This window comes from Genypterus blacodes, unplaced genomic scaffold (assembly GCF_046128005.1).
Source record: "Genypterus blacodes isolate CSIRO-AG114 ecotype Tasmania unplaced genomic scaffold, CSIRO-AGI_Gbla_v1 ptg000005l_1, whole genome shotgun sequence".
NCBI classification, from domain to species: Eukaryota; Metazoa; Chordata; class Actinopteri; order Ophidiiformes; family Ophidiidae; genus Genypterus; species Genypterus blacodes.
Genome location: NW_027466819.1, coordinates 894,137 through 909,417, shown reverse-complemented (window position 1 = coordinate 909,417; position 15,281 = coordinate 894,137). Strand labels below are relative to the sequence as shown.

The 15,281-nt window shown below is 45.3% G+C and overlaps 4 protein-coding genes across 5 annotated transcripts; 2 read left to right on the top strand and 2 right to left on the bottom strand.

Annotated features, from left to right (window-relative positions):
• The first annotated feature begins 133 nt into the window (after window positions 1–133).
• admp (anti-dorsalizing morphogenic protein) lies at window positions 134–1,777 on the top strand. The gene is made up of 5 exons (XM_076149301.1): window positions 134–428; window positions 528–664; window positions 787–909; window positions 1,018–1,207; window positions 1,362–1,777. The coding sequence occupies exons 1-5, from the start codon at window positions 134–136 to the stop codon at window positions 1,775–1,777; spliced, it is 1,161 nt and encodes a 386-aa protein (XP_076005416.1).
• A 62-nt stretch (window positions 1,778–1,839) lies between these two features.
• LOC142996603 (excitatory amino acid transporter 1-like) lies at window positions 1,840–6,682 on the bottom strand. Its single transcript, XM_076147577.1, has 10 exons — window positions 6,488–6,682; window positions 4,505–4,642; window positions 4,185–4,392; window positions 4,044–4,086; window positions 3,873–3,945; window positions 3,612–3,786; window positions 3,288–3,521; window positions 2,976–3,167; window positions 2,679–2,813; window positions 1,840–2,504 (listed from the first exon to the last, which is right to left on the bottom strand). Exons 1-10 carry the CDS (start codon window positions 6,675–6,677, stop codon window positions 2,375–2,377), a joined length of 1,518 nt encoding a protein of 505 aa, XP_076003692.1. The 5' UTR covers window positions 6,678–6,682; the 3' UTR covers window positions 1,840–2,374.
• A 1,060-nt stretch (window positions 6,683–7,742) lies between these two features.
• Window positions 7,743–10,040, top strand: cib3 (calcium and integrin binding family member 3). Of its 2 annotated transcripts, XM_076148739.1 has the most exons (6): window positions 7,743–7,793; window positions 7,961–7,995; window positions 8,331–8,442; window positions 8,915–9,062; window positions 9,729–9,924; window positions 10,019–10,040. In XM_076148739.1, the coding sequence occupies exons 1-6, from the start codon at window positions 7,743–7,745 to the stop codon at window positions 10,038–10,040; spliced, it is 564 nt and encodes a 187-aa protein (XP_076004854.1). The 2 variants fall into 2 exon arrangements, with proteins under 2 accessions (XP_076004854.1, XP_076004862.1); XM_076148747.1 differs by lacking the exons at window positions 7,961–7,995; window positions 8,331–8,442.
• A 657-nt stretch (window positions 10,041–10,697) lies between these two features.
• LOC142997380 (ras-related protein Rab-8A) lies at window positions 10,698–14,871 on the bottom strand. Its single transcript, XM_076148268.1, has 8 exons — window positions 14,713–14,871; window positions 14,134–14,194; window positions 13,691–13,751; window positions 13,482–13,559; window positions 13,303–13,392; window positions 13,119–13,184; window positions 12,979–13,029; window positions 10,698–12,712 (listed from the first exon to the last, which is right to left on the bottom strand). Exons 1-8 carry the CDS (start codon window positions 14,834–14,836, stop codon window positions 12,623–12,625), a joined length of 621 nt encoding a protein of 206 aa, XP_076004383.1. The 5' UTR covers window positions 14,837–14,871; the 3' UTR covers window positions 10,698–12,622.
• Window positions 14,872–15,281: the final 410 nt, after the last annotated feature.

Here is a 15,281-nt window from a genome sequence, read left to right as displayed (position 1 = left end):
AGCCGGGGGAGCGTTTGATATAAAAAGTGGAGCCTCCTGGAACCTGGAGTCACTCTAACTCCGACTGGCTGACCGGCTGTGCGCAATTTGGAGACGCCCGACGCGCCAGTGGAACTACTTTATACCTCCAGACATGCTGCTGTTTCTCATCACCTTTGCTCACTTGTTGTGCGCCGCCATTGCGCGTCCTTCGCTCAACTACCTAGAGAACCATTACGGCCGGGAGAACGAGTCCGAGGAGGTCAGATCGGCCGCCATTAAGAGGCTTCTGGAGGTCTTTGGGATGGATGACCCCCCCCTCACCCGAGACCACAAGCAGCCGCCCCAGTACATGTTGGACCTGTACAACACCGTCGCAGATGTGGACGGAGTGACCAAAGATCCGTATCTGCTGGAGGGGAACACGGTCCGCAGCTTCTTTGACAAATGTAAGAGCCGATTTGCGCGTAAATGTGTTTCATTTAAGTTGTTGTAGATGTTTGGATTTTCTTAGTTCGAGTCTCTAATGATCTCATTTCCCTCCGCAGTGCACAGTGAGCAGGTCGAGTTCAGGTTCAATTTGTCTACGGTTGCCAGATCTGAGAAGGTACTCACCGCTGAGCTTCATCTCTTCAAGCTGAGGCCTCAGACATCTGCTACATTCAACAGGCATCATTTCTGTCAGGTAGGGGAATCAGAAAGTAACGTTAGAAACTTTGTGATAGTGAAATATAATCAATCAATCAATCCGGCTGCTGCTTCAGCTGCAAACACACATCTTATGCTGATGTCTTCTCTTTCTTTCAGGTCAGTGTGTATCAGATGCTTGATGCTGCCAGATTCAACCTGACGCAGGAGAGGAAGCTGCTGTCCTCCCGCCTCATCCCAGTCCACTCCACTGGCTGGGAAGTGTTCACCATTACACAAGCAGTGAGTTTACACCTCTTCTTTAAGTTACAGATTAATATTACAAGTAAAACACAACGTCCTCTGGGTGTCTTTCTGTGTTGTAACTGACCTGAACGTCTCTCATGAAAGGTCCGCTCCTGGATGGCAGATGAAGACAGTAACCTGGGGCTCCAGGTGGTGGTCCGGACAATCGGAGGAAGCCAGATGGATATGAAATTGATCCGCTTTGCTTCGGGGCGCAACCACCATCAGAGCAAGCAGCCCATGCTGGTGCTCTTCACCGACGATGGCAGACGCTCAGCTACGCCTGAGATCACGGGTAAGGCCGCTGTGCTGTTATGCTTCCTCTTCCTGATTCTGCTAGTATCTTAAGTCCTAACATGCTGCCTTAACCTCTCCTTACATTTAAGGAAGATTAACATAAACATGCATTGCTATGTTTCCTAACCCAAAGTTCTCTTTTCTTCCCCCAGACATTAACGATTCCTCAGCATTGCCCAACCTTCCTCAGGCAGGTCCGGCCTCCCGCACCGCTCGCTCTGTCGACTACATGGAGGAGGAAGGCGTGTCCATGCACTGCCAGCGTCTGCCCCTCTACGTGGACTTTGAGGAGATCGGCTGGTCGGGCTGGATCGTGTCTCCGCGAGGCTACAACGCTTACCACTGCAAAGGCACCTGCCCCTTCCCTCTGGGTCAGAACATGAGGCCCACCAACCACGCCACTGTCCAGTCCATCATCAACGCCCTGAAGCTGGTCAAAGGCATCGAGACGCCGTGCTGCGTACCCGACAAGCTTTTCTCCATCAACCTGCTCTACTTTGATGAGGATGAGAATGTGGTGCTCAAACAGTATAACGACATGGTGGCAGGAAGCTGTGGATGCCACTGACACCTCACACACGTTGGGCAGTAAAGGTGTTTATTCAATAAATAAAACATACATTTCAGCAGTGGGGATTTGGCACAAAGACAGCCGGCTGCCCTTTGACACTTTAACAACAATGAACGATGATGTGCCGAGGCCCCCGTGTGGAATTGTAATATATGTATATAAGCATAAATTATAATATATGACAGTGAAGGATGTGATATCCTGTGTAAGATGTAAATGTGTATATGTTTTGTTTTCCGTTATGAATTAAGATTCAGTCAGAATAAATGTTTTACATAAAACATCGCAGAGTGAATTCATGTCTCAACTGAACAGTTTGCATATGAAGAACAATGTTCCAGCAGTTCTCCCACACAGTCAAATACTTCATACTGGGATTAACCCTTTCATTAATATATTACTTATCTATAGCGAAACCAATACTATTACTTAAAACGCTCCACAAAATGACTGGATCCAGCCAGACAGTTCAGTTTCTCTATTGCCAATCAATATAAAAATATATACTGCCATCGTAAGTAATCTTGTGTGTACTTGGACAAAAAACACAACATTGATGTGGACGTGTAGTAAACGTTGCACATTGTTATTTGCTCACTTGGGATTCTCTTCTTTTTCCTCGACCAAGCACACCTTAGCAGGAAGTGTGTCTTTGCAGAGGTGCTGCACCACGCCCACACCGTAACAGTCACCCAGCACGTTGGTGGCCGTCCTCAAGCGATCTCTGTTCACAAACGAGCACAAAAGTTCTGAGGTTAGGATTTGTGCGATTTGTAGTTTCTATATCATGAGTGCAACTTTGAGCCACAATCAATGCATATACACAAGTCGTTCACGTCTGATCATGAGGAAAATCACACACACACACACACACACACACACACTCTCTCATACTTACAGTATACAATCTACTGCGATGATAAATGTTATGTTTTCAGCAGGCAGTCCAACCGATGTCAACACCATCACTAAGGTAACCAGGCCGGCCTGGGGGATGCTTGTAGCCCCAATTGTTGAGGTCGTGGAAGTGATGCTGTAGAGACAATAATGAATAATAACGTTACACACCTTAGGAATACATTGATTGATTAATTCATTGATTTGTTATAAAACGTTACAAATGTAGTAAAGATGCAGATATTTAATAGATGTGTAGACAGACAGACAGACAGACAGAGAGACAGACAGAACTTACATGATGATGGTGACATGACCCAAGTTCAGTTCCACATCATTCATTTGGGCGATAAATATGGCCGCCACCGCCTCATAGAGTGCCGTCCCATCCATGGTGGTGATGGCACCTAAAGGCAGCACGAAGCGCATCACCCTTTTGTCCATGCAGTGCCTCTGCAGGCATTGGATGGTTACGGGAAGAGTTGCAGAACTGGGAAAAGAAATAAAGCTTGTATTACTTTAATAGCTTTAAACTGAGCGTATTAAAAGCATGTATAATCAAATAACAAGTTGAGTATAATCTACTGAACTACTTCCTTTAAGGACTCACCTGGATGCGGTCCCAAATGCAGTGACGAGAGCGTGGAGCAAACCACTCATAAACACGTAGGGATTCTTTCTCGTGACCGCAAAATAGATGGCCGGAAGGGTGACAAAGCCGTGAATGAACAGGCCAGTGATCACACACAGTGTGTACATGGCCAGGTGGTTACCCATCACCCCTAGGTCTTTCATCTGCATAATCTGTCCTCCAATCAGGAAGATGATTCCCACTGGAGAATACCTGTGGAGACGACATGATATGGATGAAATTCAGTGATAGCAGGAACAGAATCAGTGCTTTGTTGCTGCTTTGTTTGCTGCTTATTCTTACCAAATGGCTATGGTGACCAGACGCATAACGATGGCATTCATGCAGTCAAACAGGTCCCTCAGAGGTTTCCCCTGATCCTCCAAGCTGCCCAGGATGAGGCCAAACCCCACACAGAAGATCACCAGACCCAGGACATTGACTCCATCTACAGTTCCTGGCTTCGGCATCTTTTCAACTGAGTCACAGTGGCAGAGTTAGGGGCATGTTGTGAAGGGATTCATGATTATAATGATGAATAGTGATGATAGTATGATGACTTACTCGTCTCAATCTCAGTCAAATTGTCCTCAAGAAGTGTTGTTGTGGAGTTGATAATGTTATAAGCAGTTTTATACTAAATAAATAAAAGACAGAAAAGAAAAAAATGTCAGCAAAAGACGGACGGACAGACAGAAAAACAAAGAAAAGCATTCGTGTCATTGCAGATCTCACCTTTCTGAAACAAGCTTCCACCAGACTCGGAGGAAACATGTTTCTACAAAACACACAGACAGATCAGGTTTAGATTGTATATTCAAAAACACATGGTCATTCTCTGCCTCTCAGTTGTATAGAAATACGTTTAATACACACCTGATCAGATCCAGAAAGGCATCAACCGTCTGCACCGGCTCCACATGGCCACCAGAGAACACTATGTAGTTCCCTTTATGTTTGCCTGGCTGGATGAGCATAACCAGGACAATGCCAGTGAGGATGGCACAGAATGTGGTCCCTATGTAATAGCTAAAGGCCTGGATCGCCATTTTCCCATAAACCTTTCTGTCCATAAACGACATGCCTGAAATAGAAGAGGACATTGTGAGTGTGACCTCTCTGAGTTACAAATTACTCTTAAAGCACAAGATAGATTCCCAGTAAGTGCATGTATGCAGTCATTTAGTTTTGAGTACCTGTAATCACACTGGAGATAACAAGAGGAAGCACCAGCATCTGCAGCATCCTGAGCATCAGCTCTCCAGGGAAGCAGATGTATTTCACCTGCTTGGTTGTCAAATTAGCCAGTCGCAGAGAAAAGCCAAGGCAGATGCCTGTGTAATACAAATCAAACACAAATGTAGGTCAGCATGCACATATGGTAATTGAAATATACTGAGTCTGCCATAGAAGACTTTTTAACACAGTCTCCTTTAAACGGAAATGGATTCAGGGATTTCTTCTCGGTATCAGAAGAACTGTACTGTCAAATTCCAGTTACAAGCCTTTGTCACGTGTGAGAAGAGACAAAAGTCTGAGATCGGGTGAGAAGCGAGGGTAGTGAGCTACATCAAAGTCACAATCATGGCTATCGACAATGGGGACAACTAATGTGCAAACACACTGTCCTCATGAAAGAGCAACCACAACTAATAAAGCAAATGTCCAATATGTACATAAAGGGGGAAGTCCTAGGGCTGCTGGAATGATCAACTATTCCACGGCGCCCCATGTTCCTGACCTCAGCCTTTGGGATAGCGAGTGTGGGGAATTCACCCAGCAGGCGGGTAAATATACTGTGGCCCGTTAAGGGGCTGTACAGTGTTGTTGTGGAGAATGTGCTGCAGGGAAGAGAACCTACAGCCTCAGCGTCATGAAGGCTTCAGTTTCTCATGTGGCCCAGGAGGCCTTTGACACAGAGGAAGTGCCCCCAGCAGAGGCCTCGCCGCCTTTGCCACAAGCGGAGCGCCGCCTACCAAACGTCTGCATCCTGCTGCTTTTGGCGGCCTAAAGTGACTGCGTCCTCCACTCTAGACATTGATGGATGAGGCCAGCAGGACGCTGACTACGACCCCCGTGCCACACAGGAAATGACCGTCCCGACTGGGTGTCAGTAATGAACAGGAGGCCAGCATTCCCGGCTACGACTGAGTGCCAGTCGTAGCTGGAGACGCCTGTCAGCTCCAGCCCTGAACTAGGTACTGGGTCATGTGTGGTGCTGATCTGGTCTGGGTTGCAGCACTGTCTATAGGTTCCACTAAACTCTTGAATGGCATGAACACAGGAGCACCCATAGTGATGCAGTGATCATCTCTTCATCATCCTCTATGGCCAACTCCTTTGCTCAATGTAGCTGTTTTACCACAAGTGTCTGTATTCAGGCTTCGTGAAATTCCTGTTTGACGCCACTGATAACAAAGGATTGCTTATACAAAGGTGTCGAAAATCCTCTGTGTAAAGTTTGCTCTTGGAATAAACTGACTCGGGTGTTTCTCCCTCTGGCGTCCTTTTTTCCTACAGACGACTGAATGACAAAGGCTGTGTTAAAAGTAAATAAACGCAACAACTATCAGACAAAGACAAACTAATCTGGAGACAAACAGATCCTCCATCAGGAAGAAGAACTTTCAGAAACAGTTGAAAGGGATGATGCAATTGTTTCAAGCACACAATGTCTATTTATGTATTCAAATACAAGGCAGGGAATATTTATAGCAGGCTTCTGTTTACTGAAAACTTGTCCTCTAAGAGTTTAACCGTTTATAATTTCCTTCTCAGCAGAATGAGGAGAAATTGAGAATGAACGTGAATATTGCTCAATCTATTCTGTAAAGTAGGACAGGATAACTTTAGTGACCGGATGAATTCGAAGGGGAAATCTGTGTCATGAACGAAAACAGAAAATTGTTCCAGCAAACAGCAAGAAAGTATTTGATTTAGTCCTTAGTGTAAAGGAGAGACCCGTTCATGTTTCCCACTTCTTGCCTCCTGTAATAGCATCTGCTGCGTCCAATATACAGAGTATATGCACATAGAGGGTTTTAGTGATTTTCAGATGTTCAAAGTTGATCCAAAGGGTGGATATCTTTCTACTACAAGCAATTATAAAGGAATACAAGAGGAAGGTTTGTGCTCTATGAACAGAATTCAGTTGAAATGAGGGGGAATGTTCCTCCTACCTCCAGCAATAGCAGAGAGCGTGAGCAGAGCAGAAGCATGTCTCTTGAGAAAACCCGAGACGTCCGGCCGAGGCTTGGGGGAAGATAGGAAACGCTCAGGATCTGGATCCTTCTGGCGCTTTTGTGTTTCCTCGGGATCCGGCATGTGAATGGTATCAAATTTAGTGGAGTCACTGGAATTTGGAGGCATTTCTCTAAACTGCAGAGAGAGACAGAAGCACACAGATAAAGGATAAATACAGGGATATTCAAAAGATGATATGCAATAAACAAAGAGACCTCAAAGCTGGTAAGATCACACAGCAACCATGAGAGATGAAATGAAAATAGAGCCATTACCTTTCTTTTGCGTCTAGCCCCGTTGTAGACGTGTCACAGAATGGATGGATCTTTCCTGCTTCTCAGACTAAAACCTGCCTGACGCCGAGGACGTCCTCCTACTTAACCAGCTCCTGCCTTCCCCCCAGGCCAGCATCCTAGAGAAGTTTACTCAGGGAGAGAGAGAGAGAGAGAGAGAAAGAGAGGCTTAATACAGCAACACCCCAAACATTACTACAGCTTTTGTCCACTGCCAGGGAAAGAAGCAAAGTAATCAATGACTACTTCCTTTATCAGCAATTCTGTGGCTGATATCCAGATAAGAAAGTCACTCAGGGCGCCAAAGTCAGCTGTGATGAGATGGGCTGCGGCTCTATACTATGACAAACAGGTCTTCTTCAAACTTCAGTGACGAGAAGTTTGCCTTAAAGGCAAAATAATCAAATGCTTAAAATGCAAATCTATTTGTTTTGTTTTAGTGATGCACATTGTGAAAGTATTCATGTTACACTGCTGCAGCTGAGCTAAAGGCAGGCGAATATCCAACCATCAATTTCTCTCGTAGAACAAAAGCTGCCTCCCATCAAAACGTCTATTTGCCCACTACAAAACCCTGTCTCTAAAGAGTGTAACCCGAGCGGCCCGCGAGGCGTTGGCCATAGAGTGGCACTAAGGGGGTTGATACCACTTGGCATGATGCTGGACGACAGCCCTTGTTCACTGTCAAAGGGGCCGCTATTCATGATGAAGAAAACGATGAAATGCTGCCATTATAACAGGGACCAAAGGGCCCGATGGCAGCTGACACCTGATCTCCTCTTTGGCTGTGGCTTCCTTTTGTCCCGGTATTTCATATCTGACATACCCACAGACCCTTTAGAGGCACCTGATGTTTGAGCAGCAATGGACCTGAGGCTCTGCGTTTGTGCGTTCAGAAATGGGAAATAAACAGACCATCTTTACCGCACAGCAGCTGGACACCTATCAGGCAAGAGATTCACTCCTTTCTCACTCTCTTACTTTCAATCTGTTTGAAAGAATTTGTCTTGCACAGGTGTTTTTATTTGGTATATCCCTGTTTGTTCCGAATAGTTTCACATTTGTAAAAAAGGATGATTTACCTGTGCACTGGTAGAATAACGATTGTATTTACAGGACTGTACTTATTTCACAAGAAAAGAAATTCTCAGGTGAGCCTTTAATCTTCTCTCCATTTATCCTGAAATGTTATTTAACCTTCCCTTCCGACAGAGTGGCTTTGTGCTTCTGTTCTGCATTATACAATTCTATTAATCTAAAATAGACCAAAGCTGCCACGGGGCATTTCCCACTGACGTCACACTTTTAAAATAGACAAACTCTGTGACAAACCTTAACCTCTGGCGACTGCTGTGTTTGCTATAACCAGGATAGGGATGGAAGATATTACTGCATCCGCAACCAACAGCTATGTTGTATGCAAAAATACTGTATCATGCAATTCAATATGTTAAAGTTAATCTTTTATAAACATCTTTTAATCCAGGCTGTTCGACCGCTATCGGGATTTGGCACCGCAGCTCGTCCCCCTTGACTACACCAACCAGCCAGATGTGAAGTTACCATATGAGCTGATTGGCAGCATGCCCGAGCTGAAGGTAGACCCACTGGCCCGTGCACGCCCCGCAGACCCGCTCTCCCTGTGTCGCAAATCCATAATTAATGGCCAACTAATCGACAGAATTCTTTTGAAAGGTTATACGTTACCCGATTCCTTTAAACTTGAAGAGTGCCAGTTGGTCCCACAGGGCATCTTAAGAGGATTTGCATCACTTATCTGCTTCTTTACATAATGACCAAAGGCTCAACACGGTGTGTCAACTCTGTGTTTACCATGTTCAGCCTCTCCTGTGAAAGGGAAAGTCACACTGGGAAGATTAGGCTGTTCACTTTCAAGGAATAGAGGGTTTTATTTAATCAACATGATGCAGAAATTAAACAAAAGCACATTCTAGTGCTCGGAGTGAAAAACAGGAACAAAAAAGCAGTGAAACACAAACCAATTCCTAATCCCTGCATGGAATTCTTCACAGAAATTCCCTGTTATTCCTGTGTCTGCCCCTCGTCTAGGATAATCCCTTTCGTCAGAGGATTGCTGAGGTTTTCTCTGAGGATGGAGAGGGAAACATGACACTGGACGACTTCCTGGACATGTTTTCAGTCATGAGTGAGATGGCGCCACGTGATCTCAAAGCCTACTATGCTTTTAAAATCTACGGTAAAACTACATTCCTATGTTACCTGACAATTTTCATGGGGTTTATCCAAATGTGTGTCAATGTAAAAAAAAAATAATAATTAAAATTTCGTGTACCAGAATCCCACAATCCTTTGTTTAACTTTAAAACCATTGGGAATCTACCGGCCTGATGTTTTAACCAGGATGTTTCATGACAGGATATCACGGGGGGGGGGGGGGGGGGGGGGGGGGAGTCCGAAGTTGAAGGGTTGTGGAGCTTTAAGCATGATGGGAGGTGCAGGGAATGTTATAAATGATTAAGCAGCCCCATTATAGAAGCAAACGGTGTGTCAAAGCCCAGTTTGTGCTCAGTGCCTTTGTCCTCCTAATTAACAAACGCTGACAGATGAAGAAGTTACATACACATAACCATGGTCACGGGTCAACAGAACCCAACATCCATTATTCAAACCGGGAGAAGAGAGGAGATAATTAAGGACGACTGATATCAAAAAGCACAGAGAGAGAGAGAGAGAGAGAGAGAGAGAGAGAGAGAGAGAGAGAGAATAATGGAGTGTTTGATAAATGGTGAAGTGAGGTGAGACTGGTTTACCGAGACATTTACACATTTCAATGCGAGGCCAAATCTTCTGTGATTGAACATAATAAGTGTGCGAGTGTCAATCTTACCACTTTCTCTGCAAGATTTCAACGACGACGACTTCCTCTGCAAGTCGGACTTGGAGAAGACGCTGAACAAGCTGACCCGCAACGAGCTGACGGAGGACGAGGTGAGGATGGTGTGCGAGAAGGTCTTAGACGAGGCCGACATGGACAACGACGGACGCCTGTCGCTGGAGGACTTCCAGCACATGATCGTCCGGGCGCCCGACTTCCTCAGGTAACATCATCGGCCTTCTTGTTTATCCTAACATGGATGTCTTCACCTTTGCAAATCAGGACATCAAACCAGATTTTGTATTTTTGGTTTCCAGCACCTTCCATATAAGGATATGAGGCAGTGATGCAGCATTATGGACTGGAGAGTGGCTGAAACCTGAAGGCTCCAGTGGAAAACCAAACCAAAGTCTTTTTATCTTTGCACCCGGGCTTTGAATCCAACAGTAGAATCAACTCGTCTCTCACAGCAGATTACTTCTTTGTGCAGCAGCTGGAACGGCAATGAATCATGGCGTTTGCTGTCGTCGGGTGGAAGCATCGGCCATCCATCATGACAAGGATCATTAGCTGTGGCAGTCAACAGAAGATGTGCCGTTTGGATCTATGGGGGTTCTGTTACAGAGGAACATCTGCCAGAGTCTCCCAGCGGGTCACAGAGAGAGGGCAGAGATGGAGAGTTTGAGAGGAAAGCGGTTGAGCTGCATTGTGGGACGGCAGAGTGATGACTGAGGCTTGAAGTGTGGAAGTCTGCTTGCCAACAGTGATTAAAAAAAGGAACAGACACAAAAAGAGGCTGATTTTGGTTTTCTAATCTTGTTTTATTAAATCAAAAGTACACATATCTACAAATTGTAGATACATTTTCATATGGGTTTAGAAAGTACAGTACAATTAAAGTAGATCTCTTTAAATGTCATATTTACAACTTCTTTGTCATTTTTCTCCCTGTGTGTACTTCACTTGGTGTGGAATGGAAATGTAGAAAAAAGAAGGGGGCCTGAGTGATGAGAGGGATCTGACCCAAAAACAAGAGAAAGGGAAAGTCCACAGGTCCGACTGAAGTCTGCCGCCGACAGATGTGCGTGCGACTTTACAGCCATCACTCCGGTGAGACGTCCCATTCCCATCGGGGCTGGATTTCATTTGCCTCCATGTTCCGATGCGAAGGCTTAATGGAGCGCTACCTGTTTTTGGGCTCGGCGGATGAAACAAAAACGGGGGGAAACCAAATCCCCCAAGAGACCGTCTGGAAAGTACATCGACGCAAACGATACGCAGGTCCAAGATTCACGATGCATAGCTCGACGACGACAACGACGAGAGAGAGAGTAGAGGCGGTTAAGACAAAACGTTCATGAGAAAGGTGTGGGCGGCTGAAACCAGTGTGTTGAGCGTGCAGGAGCTCGTCTTTACGGCTCGTAACGCAACGCAACACCGGGGGGGAAACCGCACACAGATTAAGACCGAGCGTGAAGGTTAAATACCAGGAGAGTGTTTATCAGAGAGACACACACACACGTCTAACCTGGTGTGTTTCTAATACTGATTCTGATCTGCCTGTGGGTGGTCGCCTGCATCAGACACCAATACTTGTCAAACTAACGCACCATGATGAAATACACACACACACACACACACACACACACACACGCACAAAGGAGAATGTATAATACTACTGGAATGACTTTGAAATTTAAGTTTGTTTGGATGCAATAAGCCAAGACGGTATCACTTTTAAAGAGAGGAGCTACTTGGCAGGCCGGTGGCACAGGAAGGGAAGCTAGCAAATGTTTACTTTTATAAATGATTACTCAAGTAAATGAATAGGGAAGTTTGCAGGCCGATGTGACTCAAGGCAGAGAGAGAGACAGAAGACAGGATCCACATCGTCGTCAGTCGTCTAAAAGCAGCGAGCTGACTGTTACCGCGATCCCACGATTAGATTAGATAGAAGGTTCCTCTAAATTTAGTAACATGGATTTTTTTTTGTATTGCAAAAAGCTATCACTTGGCACAGACTACACACCAAACACGAGTAAGCTGGTAAAGTGCATGGAGAGCTGTGTGGAGGGAGAGAGAGAGGGGAGGGAGGGGAGGAAGGGGCTGACACTATAAATCCTCACGTAACTTTATAATTGTTCATGTAACCAGAAACGTCATCTGGCTCGACCGGGATTCAGAGCTGCTGAAACGACGTGAGCGCGACGGTTCGTCTGATACTGTGTGTGTGTGTGAAGGAGCGGAGTCAATGATGGGGAGGACTACATGCTGAACAGAGAGTAGGACTCCGACGATAAACGCCTTCAAGCTGACTCGGCGACATGCAGCGGTTTGGACTCGACGCGTGTCTGCACATCGTTTACACACTCTGCTTCCGTGGGAGATCGAACCAATCGGTCTCTGGTTGACATTTCCTATGTAAAAATGTCCACAGTGCTAATAAAAATAGATCTAAGCATCACATTTGTATTACAATCCCAAACCTTCAACCTTAAATGAGTTCTCCATCTAAAAGGGGGCTCACGTTTAACAACTCTGCTACCGTAGAGAAAGAATGGACACGTGGTAGAAAAGAGACTTAACGTTGGAATGAACGTGGCTCGGTCTTTTGTACGTCATGGAACATCTGGGCAATGTTCCTGGTCGGGCCCTCCAACCACAGGATGACCCACAAAGACACCAGAGCTCCTTTTAAAAAACATGGAAGAGACGCACCAGTGGAAGCTTTTGAAGGAGGGAAGAGTGGGAAGGAGAATCTCCCGCTTTGCTGGGATTAGAATGATTTGTGTGGATGGGGAGGACGGGCCACGGACACGGGGGGAAGGAGGGAGGGAGGGAGAGACGGGGGGAAGTGCCCAGAGCGAGCAAAGTCCATTTATGTCCCGCCAGCTGGCAGCCGGTACGTAAGGCCTCTGTCCTCAGAGTAAGCTGCAGCGGAAGAAGTTGCTCTTCTTCTGGGGCTCGGAGATCTTCACCCCGTGAGTGCTCCCCTGCGGCGCATTTCCTTCCTGCACAACAATGACAACACAACAAATGTCACTCTGCTCCGCTCTGTGGTCTCTCAGTGTTTGCTCAGTAGCAGCCCTGATCTGGTTCGCTGATTCATTCGCAGAACTGCTGTTTCACTTCCTACGACCACAGGCTAAACAGAATTACTGCACAGAGGAGGAGGAGGAGGAGGAGACTCAGAACCGGCTCCTCGTCTTCAAAAAGTTGTGAACACAAGGAGTCAAAGGCTAAACTGCACAAGAATTTATCAATGAAATTTCCTCACCAATTTTGTGTCCATTTTGGATTTGATGTCTCTAGCAAGCGTCAGAAAGGACTGAAAGAAGAAACAAATGTTATTAATTAGTTAGTAATCACTTCTATTTTAACTAATTAAACTCTATTCAAGCATGAATAACCACTCACATTTTCCACATTGATGTTTGCCTTTGCGCTGGTCTCCATGAACTTGATCCCATACTCCAGAGCCAGCTGAGAGACAATCAATCAGATCAATCAGCTTTATTAGTAAGACACTTTAGTCCTGATTGACCGATTCCACGTTGCTTTGCTCGTGTCTGCAGAGAGCAGCTATGACTCAGCTCCTCACCTTCTCCCCTCTGTCTTTGGACACCTGCCGCTTGTCATTGATATCACACTTGTTGCCCAGGATCATCTTCTCCACGTCGGCTGATGCGTGCTGAGCCAAGAGAGAGAGAGATGATATAATAACAGCGGTGTTCAGATGTTTGGAGCGGTGACAGATTGAAGGAGAGCACACACACGTACCTCCTCTATGTTCCGAATCCAGTTCTTGATATTTTCAAATGACTTCTCGTTGGTGATGTCATAGACCAGCATGATGCCCTATGAAGAAGAAGAAGGACAAATCAGAAATATTGACAATATTCTCAGTTTATAAAGCTGTTTAAGAGTCGTTGCTGTGCAGAGAAGCAGATTTATGTTGCGATGGGTTGGTAACCCCTGACGACACGCACCATTGCTCCTCTGTAGTAGGCTGTTGTGATGGTTCGGAAGCGTTCCTGGCCGGCCGTGTCCCTGAAAAACAACAGAATGTCAAATCTGAAGAAGTAGATATCACAGGAGGTAGGTTCTATAGGTTTATATCGAGATCATTTAAAGAACACATTTGAGAACATAGTTTAGAGATTTGAGCTGATTTCTCTCGTTAAAACATGGAAGATAAGTTAAAAGAATAAGAAGAGAAATTAGATCTTTAAATTAAACACCTAGTTCACTCAGATGACTTGATTGATTAAAAGATCTGATTCAGAAATTGTGTCTTTGTAAAGATCTCCAAATATTCCACATCTGTAGCATCCTTAAATCCAAATGTATGACACTGATACACAATAATGCAACTCCTGACAACACTCGCCATTACGTCAGTGTTAAAGCAGAGAGATTAAGCTGCACTTACCATATCTGCAGCTTGATCTTCTTGCCATCCAGCTCTATTGTTCTAATCTTGAAGTCGATGCCTGCAAGGGTGACGGGAGATCAAGAGTTAGCGTGTTAGCTCAGGGTGGATGTCAACCGCAAAAGGACACAGCGGGCAGAATTAACATAGAACCCAGATGTTATTGTATTACATTATTATTTGCGATCTATTACAGAGTTTGTGAATGTGGGGGATACATTGACAACGGGTATCATTCGAGCTAGACAGGTGGCTTTGCGGTGTCTCGACCCCAGAGTATAGACTTTGCCGGAAAAGGCTAGCTAGCGTTACCGGCATAAGATGCGAACACGGCGTAAGAATTTAATTCCACTTAAAATTCATAAGCGACACAGTATTTGCTCTTCATATAACTCTCAACTGCGCTTTATAGCATGACACAATCAACAACACTCCGCTTTATATGACTGATAAAAGAGAAAACTACACCGAGCCTTGAGCATAGCGTAGGCAGCTTTCCAGCAAATAGACGGCGCCGACAGAGGCAGCCCGCTGGTGCACTGTAAATAGACACAGAGACAAACAGCAAGAAATTCATACCAATGGTGGAAATAAACGTGGAGTTGAAGGCGTCCTCCGAAAACCTGAACAGAACGCAGGTTTTCCCGACCCCGGAGTCCCCGATTAACAGTAATTTAAACAAATAGTCGTATGTCTTCGCCATACTTGATATTATTGCGGAAATCCCGCCCGGCGAAGAAGCAGTGGGCTCAATGTACACAGACAGCGCCCCCTGTCGGCTCGGAATTCACTAACACCGGATGACCACACAGTCTGAAGTATAGTCATTAAATTTTATAGTAAGTAGTTGTACGGTTTTGTTAATTGTTTGCCTACAGTAGACACAAGCTAAGGGATTGTAATGATTTGTTTCTTTGATCACATTGAAGTTTATCTATATGTGTGTATTCATGTCACTTAAGCAGGATTTTCTGGTTAATCTAATATGAATTTTTCTCAAACCTGTAGTAGTTCTATATCCCTGGGGGGAGAGGGGGGGTAACAAATATTATCGCATGGGCTTTACACGCGCCATTCTCGTTTCTAAGATTACACAAACATGACCCGCAAACTCAAAAGGCTGTTAAGTAGTAAAACAAACTCTGTAG

What these genes read in the sequence shown, in the direction of transcription:
- admp (XM_076149301.1), top strand. Translation starts at nt 134, where the DNA reads ATGCTGCTGTTTCTCATCACCTTTGCTCACTTGTTGTGCGCCGCCATT. An exon ending in ACAGGCATCATTTCTGTCAG is followed by an intron (nt 665 to 786) that starts GTAGGGGAATCA and finishes TCTTTCTTTCAG; the next exon opens with GTCAGTGTGTATCAGATGCT. An exon ending in TGTTCACCATTACACAAGCA is followed by an intron (nt 910 to 1,017) that starts GTGAGTTTACAC and finishes CTCTCATGAAAG; the next exon opens with GTCCGCTCCTGGATGGCAGA.
- LOC142996603 (XM_076147577.1), bottom strand. Translation starts at nt 6,677, where the DNA reads ATGCCTCCAAATTCCAGTGACTCCACTAAATTTGATACCATTCACATG. An exon ending in TGGAAGCTTGTTTCAGAAAG is followed by an intron (nt 3,946 to 4,043) that starts GTGAGATCTGCA and finishes TTATTTATTTAG; the next exon opens with TATAAAACTGCTTATAACAT. An exon ending in GGTCATGTCACCATCATCAT is followed by an intron (nt 2,814 to 2,975) that starts GTAAGTTCTGTC and finishes TTGTCTCTACAG; the next exon opens with CATCACTTCCACGACCTCAA.
- cib3 (XM_076148739.1), top strand. Translation starts at nt 7,743, where the DNA reads ATGGGAAATAAACAGACCATCTTTACCGCACAGCAGCTGGACACCTAT. An exon ending in ACAAGAAAAGAAATTCTCAG is followed by an intron (nt 7,996 to 8,330) that starts GTGAGCCTTTAA and finishes CTTTTAATCCAG; the next exon opens with GCTGTTCGACCGCTATCGGG. An exon ending in CGGGCGCCCGACTTCCTCAG is followed by an intron (nt 9,925 to 10,018) that starts GTAACATCATCG and finishes TTTGGTTTCCAG; the next exon opens with CACCTTCCATATAAGGATAT.
- LOC142997380 (XM_076148268.1), bottom strand. Translation starts at nt 14,836, where the DNA reads ATGGCGAAGACATACGACTATTTGTTTAAATTACTGTTAATCGGGGAC. An exon ending in CCAAAGACAGAGGGGAGAAG is followed by an intron (nt 13,185 to 13,302) that starts GTGAGGAGCTGA and finishes ATTGTCTCTCAG; the next exon opens with CTGGCTCTGGAGTATGGGAT. An exon ending in CCAAAATGGACACAAAATTG is followed by an intron (nt 12,713 to 12,978) that starts GTGAGGAAATTT and finishes ATTGTTGTGCAG; the next exon opens with GAAGGAAATGCGCCGCAGGG.